General features: G+C 42.6%; 1 protein-coding gene across 4 annotated transcripts in view; it reads right to left on the reverse strand.

Annotated features, from left to right (window-relative positions):
- Positions 1–16,545, reverse strand: part of DOK5 (docking protein 5) — a 44,447-nt gene extending 27,902 nt beyond the window's left edge. For 3 of the 4 annotated variants that reach the window (XM_030503243.2, XM_030503244.2, XM_030503242.2), the window contains exon 1: positions 16,307–16,509. In XM_030503243.2, coding sequence (XP_030359103.1) covers positions 16,307–16,372 — 66 coding nt within the window. In that variant the 5' untranslated portion in view covers positions 16,373–16,509. Of the gene's footprint in view, positions 1–16,306 lie in introns of all 4 variants that reach the window. The other variant, XM_030503245.1, reaches the window with a different exon arrangement.
- Positions 16,546–19,527: the final 2,982 nt, after the last annotated feature.

Here is a 19,527-nt window from a genome sequence, read left to right on the forward strand (position 1 = left end):
CTGCATTTCAGTCTAAAGCAACTTCACCCCAACCCTCAGTACTTTTCTTCAGCAAATGCTCTAAAAAAGCATTTGCAAATAGCCAATTATTTCAAAACTGAGGGGGGAGGCTATTTTCTTATCTTGGGGCAGGGAGGTTAAAGCAGGCCATTTTTTAAAACCAAGATACGTGGCTTCTACTACATTATAGCAATGCAAGCCTATTTTATGTCAGGACCAAACAATTCCACCCCTTTTGTTAGCTATTTAAGAGGGATAGAGAGGTCAGAGACAGTAGCACAAAGTCTCATCTGGCGAATTTCTCCTTTGTGAGCAAGTGAACCTTAAGGGAATGCTGCCCTATTTTATTTGTGTTGTGTTTTTCTGCTCTCTGCCCTAAAACAAAGAATTGCAATGAGCTGCATTTACAGAGCCACTGAACTTCCTGTCAAATAAACAAAAACTTTGCCTTTTTTTTTTTTAAAGCAGTAGCTGAAATTACAATCATGTAGGTTAGGACAAGCACCAGCAAGCCAGGATCTTGCATTTTGTTGCTCTGATAACCTCTAGAAACATAATCTAGCAAAGGCACTGCACAATGGCACAAGGCATTTCTCACAGTACTTCCGAGCTTTTTTCGGGGGGGGGGGGGGGGGGGGGGGGGGGGGAGGGGGGGAGGAGGAGGAAGAGGGAGATAGGAAAAAAAGCGCTGCCATTTTATCCAAGGCTGTTAGACGGCTCTCTCACTGAAATACCTCAGTTACATATGGCAAATTGAGTGGTTTTGCTGAACTTTGCCAGGGAGTGTCCAGTGGACTGGAGTTCCAGGTACAAGGTCCTTTCCAACTGGGAGTTGTTCACATAGGAAATTAGCCAGCTTGTGCTAAGTGTTTGGATCTTAATTCTTCTCTTTTAAAAGTGCCTTAATACACCACTTCTGATTCAAAAGGCGTAAAGAGCCCTGCAATAGAATTCTTAGCCTGAAGGAATTTTGTGAGGAGACTAGATCTAGAATTTTGCTTTGCATCTAGAAAAATGAAATATTACCTACAAAGGCAGATTGCAGCTCACTGTTTAATTATATTCACTCCTCAGACACGTCTGAAGCAGCAGATCTTTTCTTTGGGAAAATCTGGAGGACTGCTTTCTAGTAAAGAGATCTAGGTACAAGCAAGTATGATGATGCCTTATATGTCATGTAGAATGGGACCGTGTGGCTCTGGTGAAGACCCCACAATTTTTCCATGACTTACAAAATGGAAGTACTTAATTTGAATGTATTTCTTCCATAAGGTTATGGCTTTTGCTCTACTTTTCCAGCCCAGCTTTGTCCCTTGCCCGCTTCATCCCTGTGTTCAGCTCTGTCTCAGTTTGCAAAAACACAATGTAAGTATAAAACAATTACAAGTAGACGGATTACCAGAAATAATCACATAGCTGTAAACCCATCTAACTTGTACTGGAATGTGTTTAGCTTGACTTAAATGGTGCATAGAAATGGAGACTGGCTCACTGGCTTTGGAAAATAAGCAGCAAAGTTGTCCACATGTTGTCTGTACAGATATTGCTGCACTTGGCAACAAGACAATTTCACTTTCCCAGAATACCCATTTAATGTGTGTTATGAGTAAGTGATATTGCATTATTCATTGTGATCAGGTTATAATGACTACGTAAATCAAAGTTGGTTTACATCAAGCTATCTTACTCTCTGGGGGACCAAAGAAAATAATCTAGATTTCTCCTTCCCCCCAAGAAACACATTTGTGGAGAGAGAAACCTCACTCCTTCCTCTCATTCAGTATACATCTTCAGAAACAATATTTTACACTAAGAAGTCATCCACAGCTGCTAATAGGGAACAAAACTGTAATCTTGTCTCTGTGCCTGTTCAGAATGCACAATATTGCTCAGTTTTGCAATGGTTTTCCATGAAGTTACAAAATACAGCTTTGGCACTGGCCACAACTTTTATAAGGCCAGTACACAAAAAATTGTTTGGCAGATCTTTATGAATCTATAGCCCTTCTTTCACTTTTACACTTATTAATACAAGTCAAAACAGATGCCTGATGCTCTAAAATGACGCATTTTAAACACTGTTTCCTCTTCAAAAGCTCTTTCTTTCTATCCCTTCCCTCAAAATTGAAATTGCATCAACCAGAAGTGGGATTTTTGTTAATGGTTCAGGTTCAGAACACAATCCTTAGTTTAAAGCACCAAACAGCTGTATTTGAGCCTACAGATGCATTCCCACTTGGCACATTAGTTAGGAGGCAACTTTTTCCTAAATCTTTTGAGGTTTTTTTGGTCCTTCATGATTACATGGGATTCATTCCACAGACAAGACGTACTGCCAAAACATCCTCAGCAACAGAAAGTCTGCATGCTATGATCTAGGGCACATTGTCCACAGAAGGGTGGTGAGAAGCATAATCTAAGCACAGGTAGTAAAACGGTTGACCGAAGATTACCTAACGATTCAGTAATGAAGCCTTTGTTTTATTTCATGCCTATACTATGTTCTGTGACAATGGACGTTGACAGGGAAACACAGGCAGCATTTTACAGGTTTTGCCTGTAGCTGGTATATATATGTATATTAGTCATTGGTTCAGACAAAGGGGGGAAAAATGTTCAACAAAAATGCTGCTGCTGGCACAAGTCACCGCTGGCAGATTTCAAGATGGAATGGGCTCACTGAAAGACAAGAAGGGATTTACTGAGACATTCCTGCCTGGTAGGAGATTAGTTTTTATTTTAATTTTTAAAGTGACACCCAGGAGCTTGTGAGAGCCTTTTACAATGAATCACTGCAACTGTCAATAAAGTAGTTTAGAAGCAATATACCCCTTCAAATTGTTGATACACTCAGCAGCTGGGAGTCTAGAGTTCAGAGGCATCTTAATTACAGATCCTGGACATATGATGGAGCGCATTACCAGTGAAATCTCTCTGACGTATAATCTTTTGAGGGCTTTGGAAGGACACTATGGTACAGTCCAGGCAGGGCAGAGAAGCCACCAGGCTTGGGGGGACAGCTGAAACAGCATTCTGGACCTCAAGGGGCTGGGAATGCAGGTCACCCAGGAGGTTGCCACCTGGGACAGAACAGCAACAGCCACTAACGCAAAATGTCATTAAGACAATAGGGCTGGGATTTAGGACTTGCTTATCCCACATGAATATCATAAGGGTTCTGCAAAGGAATAATTTCTTTCCCTTCTTTTCTTAGTGCATGGTGCCTTGAATTTGCATTGGCAGGTGCTCCTTACATGCAACTCACAGGAGACTTGTTGATAAACTGATGTGTAAATAAATTACACTGTGTAATAAACTGCACAGGAAATGTAAGGCACAAGCTGTTTGATGTGATGGACAGCAATATAGAACTTGATTCCACTTTTTAGTTTCTCCACTGTCTGGAAGGACCTAAAGGACATGAAAAGCAAGACTTCAGCTTCCAGCCTACTTTCCCTGAAAAAAAATGATGAGTTGGATGCAGTATCATTAGGAGGACAGCATTACCTGAAATAACCTTCCACTTTCAGGCCCTTCTTTATGGGCTTACAGCCTTCAAAGCGTAGGGTTGCTGGTTTGTCAGGTTGGGGTTTTTTTAAATCATACACAGAAAAGGTTATAATTCTGGGCTGTTAAGGCCATTAGAGGAGAGTGCCTCCAAGTGCCAGGAAGCATTTACCAGGAAGCAGAAACCCTCTCTTGCTAGTGACAGCTTGAAGAAAGTCAGACTGAAGCTAAGTATCTGATTTGGCTCCTTGAACATCTGCTAAGCTTTATATATGGGCACAGTTAATTCTAGGCATGAAACTGGATAGGAGAATAATCAGCCTAGGACTCTTAACTACTAAAGGAAGAAAAAAATTGTAAAGGCTTCAATGCAGACTAAAAACTGCCTTTGCACAGCCAGCTCGTGCTGGCTGAGCTCTGCAGAGTGCAGTTGGAAGTGCTGCTGCCCTGCTGGGTCAGGCCATTAGCGCGGTCCAGTGAATTAACACAATTTAGCGCTGTGTTAGAATTAGGTAACTGCTGAATAACTTAAAATGACTGCAATGAATTATGGTTTGGAATTATTCTTATTTTTGTAACCAAGTATCTGATCTGGTTACTTTAATTACATGGGCTATAGAAGGAACATAGCATTCATACAGCTCATTAAGAGTTCACAGAGCTCACTAATCAGCACATGGGATGCAAAGAGGCTGCAGAGTACACAAGTGCTAACCCTTGGTAATAGCTGCTCACAGCTCAAACAAGAACACAAGCTCACCTGTGAAAGCCATGGTAAGGGGATGCTCTCCTCAACTCAGCTATCAGAAGGCACCGATGGGACTTGCTCCATGTTTGGAGATGAACTGTACTTGCCCACAAACTCCCAGCAACAGCCTTCGGCCCCACAGAACATACCACCGTTTGTAAGAGTTGTATTTCAGAGCTGGAGTTTTAATTTTAAGACTACACAAGAGACAGAAGAAGGGCAGAAAGTGTGCATGGATTTGTCCTTTATCTCAGTAAGTTCTTCAGCAGTAAGCTGCCAGCATCTAAAGCCAGACATGGCAGAATGGATTTAGTTTCTCAATCTTCCATGTATGACTTGAGCAATTGGGCTGTACCTGTTGCCACTTGCCCACCTGTTAAATTCAGTTAATGATGCTTGTTATGTGCTGCTTGGAGAGCCAAGGATGACAAATGCCCTGCAAGCCCATAACTAACAGATGGGTATAACTGCCCATTTCTGGCCTGCTGTCATTCTTTGCTATTCACCAATTAATTTAACTGCAAGATTCAGAAAGCATCACAGGTTTCCTGTAACAAATACTACCTTCCATCCCTCCCGACACCTCAAGTAAGTCTCAAGGTTAGTCCATCGTTCCATCCCAACACATGGTAAACCTAATTTATTCCTTCCACATCTTTCTTTCAATCCTGACATCAAAGCTATGCAGTCATAGGTTATTTCCCAGCCTCTCTGCAGCTCACATCAGTTATAAAATCAAAGTGAATCTGCATAAAAGAGCAAATAATGCTATCAAGTGAGTCACTGCAAGCTGGACTTCACCAAAATATAGTGCTTTGTTAAGAGTGACAGAATTACAGACCATTAAATCATACTAACAAGCATTTCAGCATTGCCTTACAGGATTGCAGCAAATAACTGAAGTCATTTGCCTGGGCTGCTAATGGACTGCCACTCTGTTCAAAGTTGCTGCAGGGAAAAGCCCATGGCAATCAAAACGCATTTCCCTCTTCAAGCACTTTCTGGCTTCAGAGTGATAACCTTCAATGTATCCTGAATTACTAAGGGCAGATGCACTAAGGGCAGGGTCCAAGTGAGAGCAGCAGTGATCAGGAGATGGACTCCATCCTAGGTATGCAATGATCCTGCATGGAAGAGCTCCGTGGCTCTGTCAGAACTTTTAAAGATACCAACCAGGTTAAACTTGTCACCAATTTGGCCTTTAAACAGAAAAATTCAGTTAGTTTTCTGGTAAAGGTGCAACTGAGGCTGGGGGAGGGTTTTGTTTGTTTATTGGGTTTAATTTTGTTTTGGGGTTGGGGCGGACAGACTAATACCGACTTACAGAAACACAGATTAAAATGAGGATTCTAGAGGCAATATTTCCCCGGTAGACTTCATCTTTCCACTGCCTCTTGCGATCCTCTTGCATTTGCTCAGGCTAATCTACACATTAGTTCAAATGGACAAACCCTACTTCTATTAATTGCTCATGTCCCAGCTATGTAGTACTCATTACAGAAAGAGTTCAGGAGTTCATCCACATTTAGATAGGTTCCATGCTCAAGAAAGTGTGACTGCTGCCTAAAATATGCCTATGAAAGCTTAGTAGAATACTGTCTTAATGTGCACTACTTCATTTAACAAAGAATAGCCACTTGCATTATACCATAATCACTGTGCCAAGAGTATGCCACTCAATAGTATGCAGTTAATTCAGTACAACCAGCTAACATCCATCCTCACTAGCGTGGAGATAGTAGTGAGAGCATTAAGAGGAATTTTTCCTCTACTGACCATAGGGCATTGATAGTTCCCCAGATAAACATTACTTGGTAAGTTAAGGGGTAACTTAATTTCCTACATTAACATTACTGGGGAGAAATACCACTGATTTTACCGTATTGCTATTTGGAATTGAAACAAGTTACATTATATTCAGTAAAGGTGGAAAAACAAAAAACATCCCACTATTCATTCCAGCAGCTTGAACTTTCACTGGTATTTCTGACAGCCCTTGATGAAATCAGACAAGAAGATAATAGGAACAGTCCATCAACTTCCACAGTATACCTAAAACTACAAAAACATCAAATTAAGATGTCAGTCCCAGGTGCAGACCTTGCATCTGTTACTTTCTTTCAAGTGTCTCCACAAACACTGCAAAAATGGTAATTTGTCACTGATCTAACTTCAGGGTAATGCCCACATACACCAGCAGGAAAATTACTTTCACACTGTGTAACAAATTGATGATGAAAAGGCATCAAAATCACAAAAGACTAAATTTCACCTGTTTGTAATTGGGTTTTCTTTTTCTTTCATTGCCTTTTAAATTGTACTTGGCATACTCTTTCGTATGCAGAAACCGTACAGATATTTGTCTAGCAAAGGAAGAGCAAATAGTCATCATGCAGAACTGGGACCAACAACTGGAAGAAGATGAGGGAAGTATCTGAATTAAAAGCAGAAGAAAAAGGGTGTTCTGGTCAGGTTTGCATTAGACCTGTTAAAATGAAAACTCCATCTTTATAACAAGATAGCAAATGAGTAAGAACCACTTGTTTACTAGTTTGCTTCACAAGCTAAGCCCACCTTCTAAAGAAGAATGTGAAAGGTAAATTGCCAGAAAACATATGCTGGGAAGCACAAGAAAAGCTGTTCCTGCTCCTAAAAAGGGCCACTGTCAAAACAGGAATTTCATACTCCAAACCATGATCTGCATAATCTCACATCTTCTGCCTCTTGGAGAGAAACTGGAACAGTTCTTAGGCTTGTTTGGGGGGATTGTGGTGGTGGGTTTTTATGAACCAAATTAGGCTCTCTTTTGTTTCTCTGCACACAATCCTAAAGATAAGATTTACCTATTTTTAAGATACAAAAACTTCCAGCTTTCCCAGCTCAGTTTAGAACCATAGCTTGGGCTCTGAGTGATATCCAAAACAAATTCAGATGATGCCCTAACATGAAATGCAATAGGAAAAGTGGTTTGATAAAAACTGGGTGCCATGGGCAAGATATCAGACCCTTGCTTCTCCATCCCATTTTCACGAAGCAAAAATTAAGATACCTTAAGAGAAGACATAAAATTTAATTTTTGTTGCAAAACTTGCTTTTAACTCATCCAGAACACAGGGCTGAACACCCTGGACCTCTAACACATGGATCACACAAGGTGAGCAGCTCCAAAATGACAAGCACTGCTCATTTTTCTCCCACTCAACTTCTTTGCTTTGAGAACCTCTACTTCAGTTCCAAAGGTAAGCCCTTCAACATACATACTGACTTGGACTCAAATTCCATTAACTTTGTGCCAGAAGAAGTCTAAAGAGGACTTGCTCAGGGGCTGATAGACCCAATGCCAGCAGCCAGATGGAGCTTCATTAGGTCTTGAATGACATTTACTGGTGTTCCTCTCCTCATCAGCTGGAGGATAAAAGCTCAAACTTTCTAAGCAATACCCTGGATCCCCTCCCTGCTGCCACTGACAAGTTCCAAGCAGTAAGAAATGTTAATATCTGTGAATATGTTCCAACACCTTATTTAACAGTTGTCTAAAAATATGACTATCCAATGGGCTTAATACCTTGCAGGCTGAAGTTGATACATGAGAAATCTGTTCATTTTTTCCCTGTCTCAATGCTGCCAGACTGAAAGGAGCTGTATAGGTGAACACAAGAGTTTTATTAATAATGCTGCTTCAAATGTAGATATAAGCAGACACCTTTTCCTTCTCTCTCCCTTCCCTGCCCCCCCCTCCCCTCCCCAGCCTTACATTATTCTTGTTTCCACTTTTCACAGCTTGTACTCTAAAACCCCCATATTAACTTTCTGGCATGCTTATTGAAGCGCCAATCTTTTTAACCATATGGTTCTAGTCCTGCAGATTGTCTCTCCCCCATTTTACCTCTCCTCCCACAGGGTTTCACAGAAACAGTGCTAAGCAAAACTTGCAAAAGTACATGTCATTTTAAATGCTCAACACCAATCTTCTCAATGAAGTTTCTACAGAAGTCAGTTTAACTAAAATCAAGAATAGAAGAACCTGAAAGCTTCATCTCTTTTCAGTTTTTGACAATCAAGAATTTCTGCTGATGTTTAAAAAAAAAAAAAGCCTGGAGTGCACAAGTCCAAAACTTCATACAAAAATTTTTCCAAACTTCTACGCATGAATCACAATTTTTTCCATCTAGTCCTAAAACAAGAGTATGCAGTAAGAGCTAATGCTAAACTTCCTGAGGAAAGGTCTATAGCACAAAACTGTGGTATTTTCCCACTTAAACCTAGCATATGGCCACTGCCCAACACCTAAGTTCTCATGCAATAGTACTGAAATACACAAGAAATTAACATCCTTCTAATTTTAGGCAAGTGTCTAATATTGCTGGTAAAGAATTAACCAAAGTAAGAAGCAGGCAGTCCAGAAACTCTAAGAGCAACTTTTTTCCATTGCATTTTTAAATTAACCCAGGATTATTTGAGTACTGCTCACATTACTCCACTTCAGCAAGCATTTCCTAGAAACAAGCAACTAGTTACAACAGTGCTGAAGAAGTCAGCTCCCTCCTCTGTCACAAACCAAACACTAAGCTATTAGGAATTTGGGGTTGGCCAGGAAAGCCCTAGTTCTGCATTGGAGGACACCACTTACACCACATTCCTTCACACTGATGTGATTAAGAGGTTTTGGGCTAGTCAGACCCATCAAGCAAAGAAAATTGACACGCACAGATCTAGTTTCTGACCTCAACAAGGTTAATACTAAAGAGGGAACAAGTCTACTGCTGTAGTTCCAGTAGTCACGTCTTTCAGAAGAGACCCAGTCACTGTTACCTACTAATTTTTACTTCCCTGATTTCACCATGATCAGGACTTTACTGAACTTGGTTAAGCTAGTTCAGATCAGTGTTAAACAGTGTTCAGAACAATGTCACCCACACAAACTTTTTCTACTATATGTTAATGTGATCCTTGCACCAGCGAGATCAATGGCATCAATACAGCAGCTTTCAGAAGTACAGCTTCTGATTTTTCTCCTTCTCTCCACTCCAAATCAGACCCTACTTAGCAGCCACATTTCCAGTAACATTCAGCACTTGCATTAGGCCACCCTTGTAATGAGAAATCACTTCATCATGCCTAAGTTGATTTGGAGAGGCACAAAAAACACCCCAAACTATGCTTCCCCATCATTGAGGGCAAGGACAGCAAGGAGGAAAGGCTGAGTGCCCTGACCCACAGTGCCTCCAGTACAGCCAGGGAAGTGCCCTGCAAAGAAACAATTGGAAGGAAGAGGTCTGCGCTGAGCTCAGCTCATCTTTAGCTCTTCAAATAACCTTGTTGCTAGACGTATGGGCAAAAGTTTCTCCATCTTTCACAAAGCTAACTAAACCCATAGTTTACAACTCCATTCTACACATTTGATCCCAGAAGATTCAGCCCCATGAGAGGATGACAACAGAAACCTCCCAGACAGGACTGCAGGAACACATCAGATGTTGGACAACCCGGTATTTGCCATGACTGAAACCTGGAGGACAATGGCTGATCTCCATGTCCTTAGGGGACTCCCATGGACAAGCGCAAGGACTATCAGAATTGCACTTTGGGCTTCAGCTCTAAAACCCTGTCAACCCTCACGCTGGGTGCTCAGATCTTATTCTTGGGTCCTGCCCAAATTTCCATGGAGGACCCACTCTAATAGACAGATGAGGCTGATCATTCCTTGCATAACAAAGAGGTGCCTCCAGCAGATGGGGTTACAGACAACCCCAGAGCAGGCTGTGTAGACTGCAGATTTAATTAGAAGTGTTGTTAAACAGATACGACTGCAAGAACTGGTCTGTGCCTCACTCTGTAAGTGCAAAGTCATAGATACCTCAGGAGAAGCATTCTGCAAAAATCTGTTAGCAGTGTCTCCTCTGCCAGACAGAGGTACAAGAAACAGATTGCTAGGTAAAGAAAAGTTCCACTTTACCCCTCTTTTCCTCACCGTGAGCTTCATTCAGATATAGAAACCTCTACAGAAACCTGCATTTTTAGGAACAGACACTTGGCTGTTAGCACAGCTCCATTAAAGTCAATGGATACTCCCAAAGGAGTGTTTTTAATAGCCTGTAATAACTTGATAGTGATACAAACTTGTGGAGCAGACTTCCAAACCTCCACATGCATGAAATAACTTCATAAAAATCATAGCAATAATAAAATAAATCAGGCTGCCTGTTAATAATGTGCAATTCTGAGAGCAGCACACATTATTTTTAGTGTTCAGATTGTTTTTCTGGGTTGTAAACATCCAATGTATCTAGTTAGCATAGTATATGTTCTAGAAAGATAAATACTTTGGAAGGCTTTTCTAACAAATTGCCAGGACTATTTGTTTTAAGTACCTCTGCCATGCAGAAGCAGTAACCTATGTATATTAATTGAGCAGCATATGTCCTACACGTTTCTAATTTTAATAACCCTGCCTTTTATAAAGGAAAAAACTCCATTCTCTTCTAGAATACAGGTCACCTCAATTTTCATATGCAAATTGTTTCAGCATTCCCTATTCTCCTGTTAGGTACATATGATCTTTAGTGTTTACTTGAATCCTCTGTGAAAACATGCACTGAAGCTTGGGAAGCCTACTTTATGTCTGTAGAGAAGAGCTACTTTTATGTCTGTGAGAGCTAAAGTTGTTTTGCAGCTCCAGTTCCTGCATCTTCACTATGAAATTGAGAGACAGACGACCTAAAGTAATATGTTGTGAATAACCAGGGAACAGAAATGGTTTCAATGCTAAAGAGAAGTTTGCTGAAGCAGAAAGCATCACAACTGTTACCCTTCTTTTGGCTTTATAATGAAAGAAATAAGCATGCAACAACTGTACATTCACTTTTTTTTAACCATAATTAATTCCTTATTTCAACCTGGATTTATATTAGATTATGGCATAGACTTCTTACATCAAAAGTCTCCCAGAATAAAGATGTTTTAAGAGTTTTATTGACAAGATAGACAAAGATTGCTTCAGCATCAGGAATTTTGCACACTGGGAAGAGCACATGAGAGCACAAACTAGTGTAGATGGCTCCATATCTATTTTTAAGCCTTAAAAATCTGAAAGATGCTGTCTATCCTTGCTGTTGGATTTTTCCTGGAAGATTGTTCAGTAACAGCCTCCTCACATTGCACATGCAGAGCTTTGATCCACCTTGCACCACAGCAGGTCAAGCATCACAGTACACAGAATGAAGCTCACATTTTGATATACCTACCTGAGAGATGGAGATACAATAGAAATACTTGACACAAGCCAGATATGTTCATAGTAGACAAAGCTTGAGAGAAAGAGTACAGTCATATTTGTATCATCTTAAGGTATGCTCAGAAAGATATTCTACCGCTCCTAGAAAGCAGCAACATGTAAGCCACCACAGCAAACCCTCTATCTTCTTCTCTATCAGGAAGAAGATACCTGGTTTCCAAGCAAGTCAGAGTGAAAGTTTTTGGAAGCCAACGTTTTCTAGTCAATCAAGTATCGTGCAGAGCCAAACCAGACTCTACAAGGCTTTGCATAGCTGTGACTGTGTACAACCCCTTAACAGAGACATCTCACCAGCAGCACATCTCAGCCGGTTCTCTGAGGCATTTCTGTTTCATCAGCACTATTTGGCTTTTAGCTGCAGACAGCTTAAGGCAGATGCTGTTCATCGAAGAGATTGTTTCCCTCTGACACTAACAGTACTTCATCACCTAATGCAGCAAGACACTCCAAGTGTCCCACCGGCATACCAGAAACTGGGGCTGACAGCTAACCCCATGGCATCTTGCTCCAGCAGTCTCCCATACATCAAGAGACAGGGACAGGCCAGATGCCTGCAAATTCCGCAAGGTCTTCCAAGGGGAACACCATCGTCCTCAAAGCCCTGCATGCAGGAGGGCAGCCAGCACCTCTTGGTGCCACACCACCAGCACTCCCAATGCTGCTGCCTGTACCTGGAGGAACAGGCTTCAGGAACATCACTTGCCTTCTCTTTGAGCCTCCAGCATGCATTTCTGCCTTATATCTCGACTATGGCAGTAGAGTATCCTTAGAGCAGCTCCTGTGCTCCATAATGCTTGCTCAACTTGAAACGCGGCTTCCAGCAAACCTGAATTTAGGTGTGCACGCAGGAGGGGTAAGCTAAGCCTTGACAACAAGGAGTTCAACAGAAGCATGAGATTGCAACCAACAGACACTACTTTCCCAGCCCATGAGGAAAGGTGAGCTGGCTGCACCTCAAAGAGGGCTACTAAGTGCCCCTTTCCTTTTAAAGCTTTTCAGGCTCACCAGTGCAACAAAGGCCATTTAGTTCAAAGATGTGTACCTGCTTTGATTTTTTATTATTTGTGCACTCAGTTGAGCCAGTTCAATCTCAAATGAAAGCTCAAGCGTGTTTGCAAGCAGCACACATCCACCCATTCTTAAAATGAAAACACAAGAACTAGCTGTTTCATTAAGGAGAGGAAATATCAACGTAATATATTCCCCCTCAGAAAGGTCACATCTGTATCTCAGAAAAGACATTATCTGAAAATCATAAGCACAAAAAAAGCCTGTTCCAGTAAAGAGGCCATAAAATTACTCCTCTGTTTCATAGGTAGATAGAAAGCACTTAATCAGATGAAAGATGACTGCAGGCAAAAGCACTCAGCCCAACAGAGTACCTTCCATCCCAAAACCCAGGTCCAGCGGTCACTGATGGAAGCACTGCTCACAGAGCAAAGCAGGTTTCTTTTGTTTTCAGGAACTCTGGAAGGTTGTGCTTTTATACACTGTCAGCAGTTTTCTAGCACACCACCTCCTCTGTGTCACTGCTAATGACAGAACAGAGGGAAATCATTGGCTGAGGGAATTATTTTTCTCCCTATAAGGATGGAAAGAATCAGGAAGAGTGCACTTTCTCCCGAATATATTTGGCTCTGCAGAAAACACATGTGATACAAATGTTGCTATGGAAACCATTCTATTAAATAATATTAAATTAAATTTACATATTTAAAGTGCGCAAAAACAGTCCAGGTACAAAATTCAATCTTGAAATTACAAAGTAGCGCCCACTGGAATTGTCAGTTTTCTTTGGTTTTGAGAAAGCTGATTCTCTGAACCCCTTTCTTTCCAAATGGAGCACCTGCACCCCAGTTACTCAGAAAAGTCATTTCTTGAGATAATTTGTAGATACAAGCTCTGTTCCTAGTTCCCTTGGAGATGGAATTACCATAGCATTGCAGAGAAAAACCCAGGAGCTGAATTCAGTCTGAAAAGACAATGCACTGATTACAGCTGTGCCACCATTATATTGGAATGTACTTTAATAACTCCCACTTGCATTCCACCACACACAGAGTATTGAAACCCTTCTCAAATAAGCAGGAGTCCTACATGGGGCTGAAGTAGGCTGGTCCTTCCTAATGTTTTCAGTGTGGGAAAGTTCTTTAAAAGTTAGTATTTTAAGGTCTAAAGTGTTTTTTCCCTTCCCACCTCCAGCGCCTGGGTGTCCTATCGCCCTTCCCAACAGAGCTGCCATATAGAAAGCTGGTTGCATAGTTCCTTCCCCTCTGAAGAAGCCAAGCTCACGTAACCCCTGAGTAAGACTGAATTCAAGCTCTTGCTAAAACCAGGTGGCAGCCCCAGGTGCTCCGCTGTGCACATACACACCTCACCAAAGAGGAAAACACACAAAGGAGAAAGGATAGCGTTTAGCTAGGGCTGCGTATGGAGAAGTGGGTGCTGACAGTTCCAATGTTGCCGCAAGCAGCACAAGCTTGTCCTGCATTTAAAGAACTGGGGTTAATCACATTATATACTTCTACTGGGGTGTTGTAAATTAGGGCATTGCACTTTTAAGCAGCTTATAGGAAACACAAGTTACACGAAGAAACCTGCAACCATGTTTCAATCGTCTGTCCTTAAGCTGTGGGCCAATACTCTAAATTGAGAACTACAAGGAGAGAAAAGCACTACTGATGGTGAAACTGCTATCTCCAAACAAAGAGAGCAGCTAGATCTGAATAGGTCACCTCTCCTGCATAGCAAAGGCCTCTTCTCCAGATGCAAAGCAGTGACAGCCAGGTCACTGCAGCTAATACCTTCCTCCTAATGTTCTCCACAGCACTGGAAAGCCATCGGGACAGCATGCCCACCGCAAAGAGCTGCTTAGGGCAGCAAACTCAGGGCTATGCAGTTTAACAGATCTACGGCCATGGGAACTCTTTGGGAGTCTGCTTGGATTCCTTCACAAAAGCGCTTTCCGCCAACTCTTTCACGCTTTCCAGCCATTGATAACGACACAGCCTTTGGAACTGGAAGGAATGAGATCAAATAAAGAAACTGTCTTTTCAAAGAAAACATTCAATATTTGTATCATTTCCACGGACTCAATGTTGTTCTCCATTTCTCCCTCTATTTTTGCATTCACCTGTCAAGTGCATGTCTATTAAGCGGTCACTAGACACTTCACCACCACCACCACCCTCAAAGTATTCTGGAAAGCCTTAGTAAAGGAAAGGCATTACCAGAACTTACACCTTGCTCAGAGTGAGATGTGCCTTATTCACATGACCACTGGATTTCACTGTTACAGTATGGAAAAGTGTCAAAGTTTAACGTCACTCTTCATTTACACCGGAGCAAACTGAATACTAATGTACATTTAGTAATGAAAGGATAGTTAAAATACACTAATTCTGCCAAATTTACTACAAGTTGCCTCATAATGAGATTATCTCCATCTGCCACAGGATCGTGTGGTTCTTAAAGAATAAACTGTGCCTGCAAGTCCACATACAAGAAAAACAGCCTGCTGGAATACTTTAAAATGCTGTCCAGTTTCCAAACAACTCCTCAGGGAAATGCAAGTTACCAAAACTGCAGAGAAGCACTGAGCATGGATACAGCAAGAGAATGAAACTACAACTGTAATAGGCCGGCAAGAGCTTTCAGATGACCCTGCACCCTCTCCTTCTCCCCCATAATAAATCTTGATGCAAAACTCAAGCTACGAACAATTGAGAATTGCCAACCCATCAATTCTCAGTAAACACAAGAAATGAGTTCCTTTCCTGTCCCGAGAGGCAGATACATCAATTTAAACATGATATAAACACAAAGCCTCCCTCCTTCAGCCGTGCCGGCTCGCCAATGGAGGCCGAAGGTGCAGAGCACGCCGGAGCGGCTCTGGCAGCTCGCTCAAGGGGAGCGGGCAGCAGCAGCAGCCCGTGAACAGCCCCTGCCTTAGAAGAGCAGATGCCAAACCAGGTACTGCAAGGAACTGCCCTGCCACTCCTGCCCACTTAGTACCTGGCAATGAACCCAGGAACACGCCACGCTAGTGAAAGAACAGCTTTAAAGTAAGTTTAAAAATAAATAAGGAGCTAAAGGGAGCTTTTTAGATTTTAATTTTTTGCACCTCTAATGAACTTAAAAGCCCTGAAGGTACCACGAGGTTTTCATCTGTCCCACACAAGACCTTAAAGCCATGATTTGCAACAGCCCCCTCCCAGGACCCCTGCAGCAACCGACCGCTCTCAGCTCTCACCCCTGCCTAGGGCTCCCCGCACCGGCAGACCTCATCCCGGGGGCACAGGCACCCCCAGCCCCCGTCCTCCTCCCGGACACCCGGTCCCTCCCCAGCGGTACGAGCCCTCCGCGCTTCCCTCGCCGGCAGCCGTTCGGCTCCGGCCCCACGTTGGCGGCGGCTGCCGGGGTACGAAGGGCAGAGCCGGGCGGTGGAAGCAGCCGAGGCTTCGGGTGGGCAGCGAACCCATCTCCCAGCGGGAGAGAAGGGAAAAAAGATACAAAGATACAGATATACCACACGGGTATATATATATAACGCATATATATTTATATACACACACACACATTTGGGTGCCTTTATTATTTTCCCCCTCCCCCCAATTTTTTGTCTCATGTCTCCCCTGCGGAGACACTCACTGAGCCCACTTTGCAAAAACAAAAAGGACAAAGGAGTGGAAGGGGAAAAACATAAAAAAAGAAGCGAGCCCGAGGCCGGTGCGAGCCCGGGAGGTGCCAGCACTCACCCCCAGCCGCCTGCTCCGGATGCGCACGTAGCCCTGCTTCACGATGTCGTTGAAATTGGAGGCCATCCTGCCCCGGGAAAGTTGGCAGCGGCCGGCGCCGCTCACACTCACACCCGCACGGCGCTCCGGTCCGCACCGCTCCGCACCACCCCGCGGAGCGCCCCGGGCCGCGGCGGACCGGGCCCTGGGAAGGGCCGTGGGAAGGACCGTGGCAGCGCCCGCCCTCTCCCGCCCCGCCTCCAGCACGGCCCCGCCGCCGGGAGAGCTGGCGGTGCTTGTCCCGACAGCCAGCCCCGAGAGGCAGGGCGCTGCAGATAGCCTCGCTCTCGAGGCACGTTGCTTAGATGCTTTATGCCATCCCGCCCTGTACCAAGCACATCGCTTCCTCCAGCTGCAGGTGGGTCATCTGGGAATAACCACATCTGCCCCGTCTTGCTGAGGCGGTGCGGTTCAGACCTCTGGTTTTCCGTGTGAAAGGGGGTTTCCCAGAAAGTCTTTGGGATGCCTGAAAGCATGCCAAGTGGCCCAGCTCCAGTATCTCCTTCTAAAGAACGGTAACCCGAGCTGCTGTCCTGAGGTGCACTTCGTGTCGTGGAAATGTCACACGAGCCTATGCTGCATTTTCTAGGCAATGTGAGGTTGCAGCAAGGAAAGACTTCGCCTGGCACTGGATGTCTCTCAGTTCTCCTTTTCCAAGAACGTGCAACTATTGCCAAGCACACCAGTGAGCCCAGGAGAGAGGGGCTCCAGTAACTCGGCTAGCTCTACATGAGTTACCTGCTTGTGGCATGCTATAAATACTACATCCTGGAAAAAAGGGACCATTCATCTCTTCATAACATCTTTTAATAGCATTACAAATATAGGCAGCCTGAGGTCAGCCAGAGAGATGACTTTGACTTTGAGAATTATCCTGCCATGGAAATTACAACCAGGGTAGCAAGGAGGAAGGCAGGGCAGGGAACCACCAAGGAGCATAAAAGGGAGAGCACCTCGCTGCTGTGCTCAGCACAGGATGACAGGGAAGTAACACCCATTATTATTTAGTTGCTCCATAACTACAGAACTCACCTATAATAAAACCAGCCCCTTTCTGGTTTAAATTTGTAGTTCCTTCATTTTAGGAGCAGCCAGAAATGATGGTGGTTGCTCTGCTGTGGTGACAGCGTGGTGTCAGTTCTTGCTTGAAGAGTTCTTGCTTGATTATGCTCTGCAAGGCTTTGCGAAATATTAATTGATGGAGTGGATTACGGAGATAGAGTGTAAGACTCTCTAGCTGAAGGGCTAATTCACTTAGGAGGAAGGAGACAAGTCTGCACTCCTCGCCTCAGAGTCTCATTTATTATTTTATACTTCCTTCTTCTTTTCACTGAGCTATTTTACAGAATGCATAAAACAGAACAGCTTCAGCTAGAAACAGCAAAAACGTCCACACCCATGCACCAAAATACGCCGGAAATGAGAAGAATGTTCTGAGACAAGCCCATCCACTACAGTAACATGACCCTAAATCAGCCTAGAAGTTGCATATTACAAAGTGCAGGTTCCTCACTGCAAAACTGCCAAGTAATGTATTTTTCTTAAATATATCATACTGACCCAAGAACGCCATTAATACCAGTTCCACAGTACCATTCATTAGATTCCACTGCTGGTTGAAAGCTAGGGAAGTTTAGACACCCAGCCTCCTTCATCTGGTATAGAAGCATGCATTCAGCACAGAAATGTGTTTTACACTCTCAAGCACTATAAAAATATTAATGCTGGAAGCATCACGTATGTTCTAAACTCAGAAAAGAAAAAAACCAAAGCTTGCTTATTTTAGTTTCAAAGACATTTGTAGCAGGAAAGAAATTACAGAGACACTTTAGATGTCTTTTCAACAAGTTTAAACATTGCTTCTAATCCCTTCCAGTACCTGTAAACACATCCTGCTGATATCGTTAGCCACCAGCATATTCTTGCAGGTAAACACATTCCTAAGAGCTTTGTTAAGTAAAGGTGGATTTAAGCCTGTGCTTATTCTTTGATGAATTAGGATATTAGTGTCCACTTACATTTTTACTTTGAACAACATAAATCCCTTAGACATGCTATGGTTCAAAGAGAAAATGCATTTAAATCCCCATGTGTGCAATATGTTCCAAGAACGTGCCAGAAAATCTCATTGTTCAGGTTTGCAACCCAATACTATCACTAGAAAAAACCTTGTTTACCAGGTTTTCAATACAGATGCAAATGTGTGCTGTCGTTGTGACTGGAGTCCTTCTTTCATTTCCCTCGGGGTCTATTGACCATTTGCACTTCCTAGAAGGAAACGCTGCACATGTTTATCTATATTCAAAACTGTTCAAAACCTTTATAATAAGCTTTCATTGAAATTCAAATGCTTTTCCTTTTAATGACAATGTTACTGCAATTATTTCTTAGGAAGATAAGAGTTAAGGGTCACTTTGAAGTAATACGCTGCTGTTGATAATTTAAGTGGATTATTGTTATATTCTAATCTCATAATAACTATCATTCTATTGCCCTACAATGAGCTCATTTGCTTTTAGGGCTCTGCAAACAGAAATCACTGTTGTGCATTTCACCGACAATGAAGGTATCCGGTTGTTTTCAAAATGCCATACTGACATTTTAAAAAGAAGTTCCATTCACCTATTACATTTGCAGCATGTCATCCCCCGTGCCCATGACATTATTTCATCACAGTCTACCAGTGGAATTTGTCAAACATCTCTGAGACTTAACAAGTTAAAGAACAAGAAAGCTGTGGAGACCATTTTAAGGAAGCAATATTCTCTGTGGAAGTTATTTCCTCGAACAGATGGAGCTGGTACTACTCAAGCATTTCTTGACAAAAAAAGTTTCTCATTTGATCACCCTTAAATGATTTTCTGGAAATGTGGAACATGCATCAATTTTTTTTTAATGAAAAGCTCCCATAACATTTTGTCTCCATAAGGTCAAGATGCCAACGTTTTTCCACTACTGTTTGGATTTTTCAGAGTAGTTTGGAAATGATAACATCACAGTGAAGTGTTCTGACCTTATCAAGTACTTTGAGGTTACTGGAATGCAATATTTCAAACTCAGTATCTCCATGAAAAGCTTTTTGGCATTCCTATGTCTAGTTTTGTTTTGGCGTGAGATAATTTTTTTGACATTTCATTCTGACTTTTGCAATGAAAATTCTGAATTTGGACTAGTTCTGGCTG

This window comes from Strigops habroptila, chromosome 13 (assembly GCF_004027225.2).
Source record: "Strigops habroptila isolate Jane chromosome 13, bStrHab1.2.pri, whole genome shotgun sequence".
In the NCBI taxonomy this organism is placed as follows: Eukaryota; Metazoa; Chordata; class Aves; order Psittaciformes; family Psittacidae; genus Strigops; species Strigops habroptila.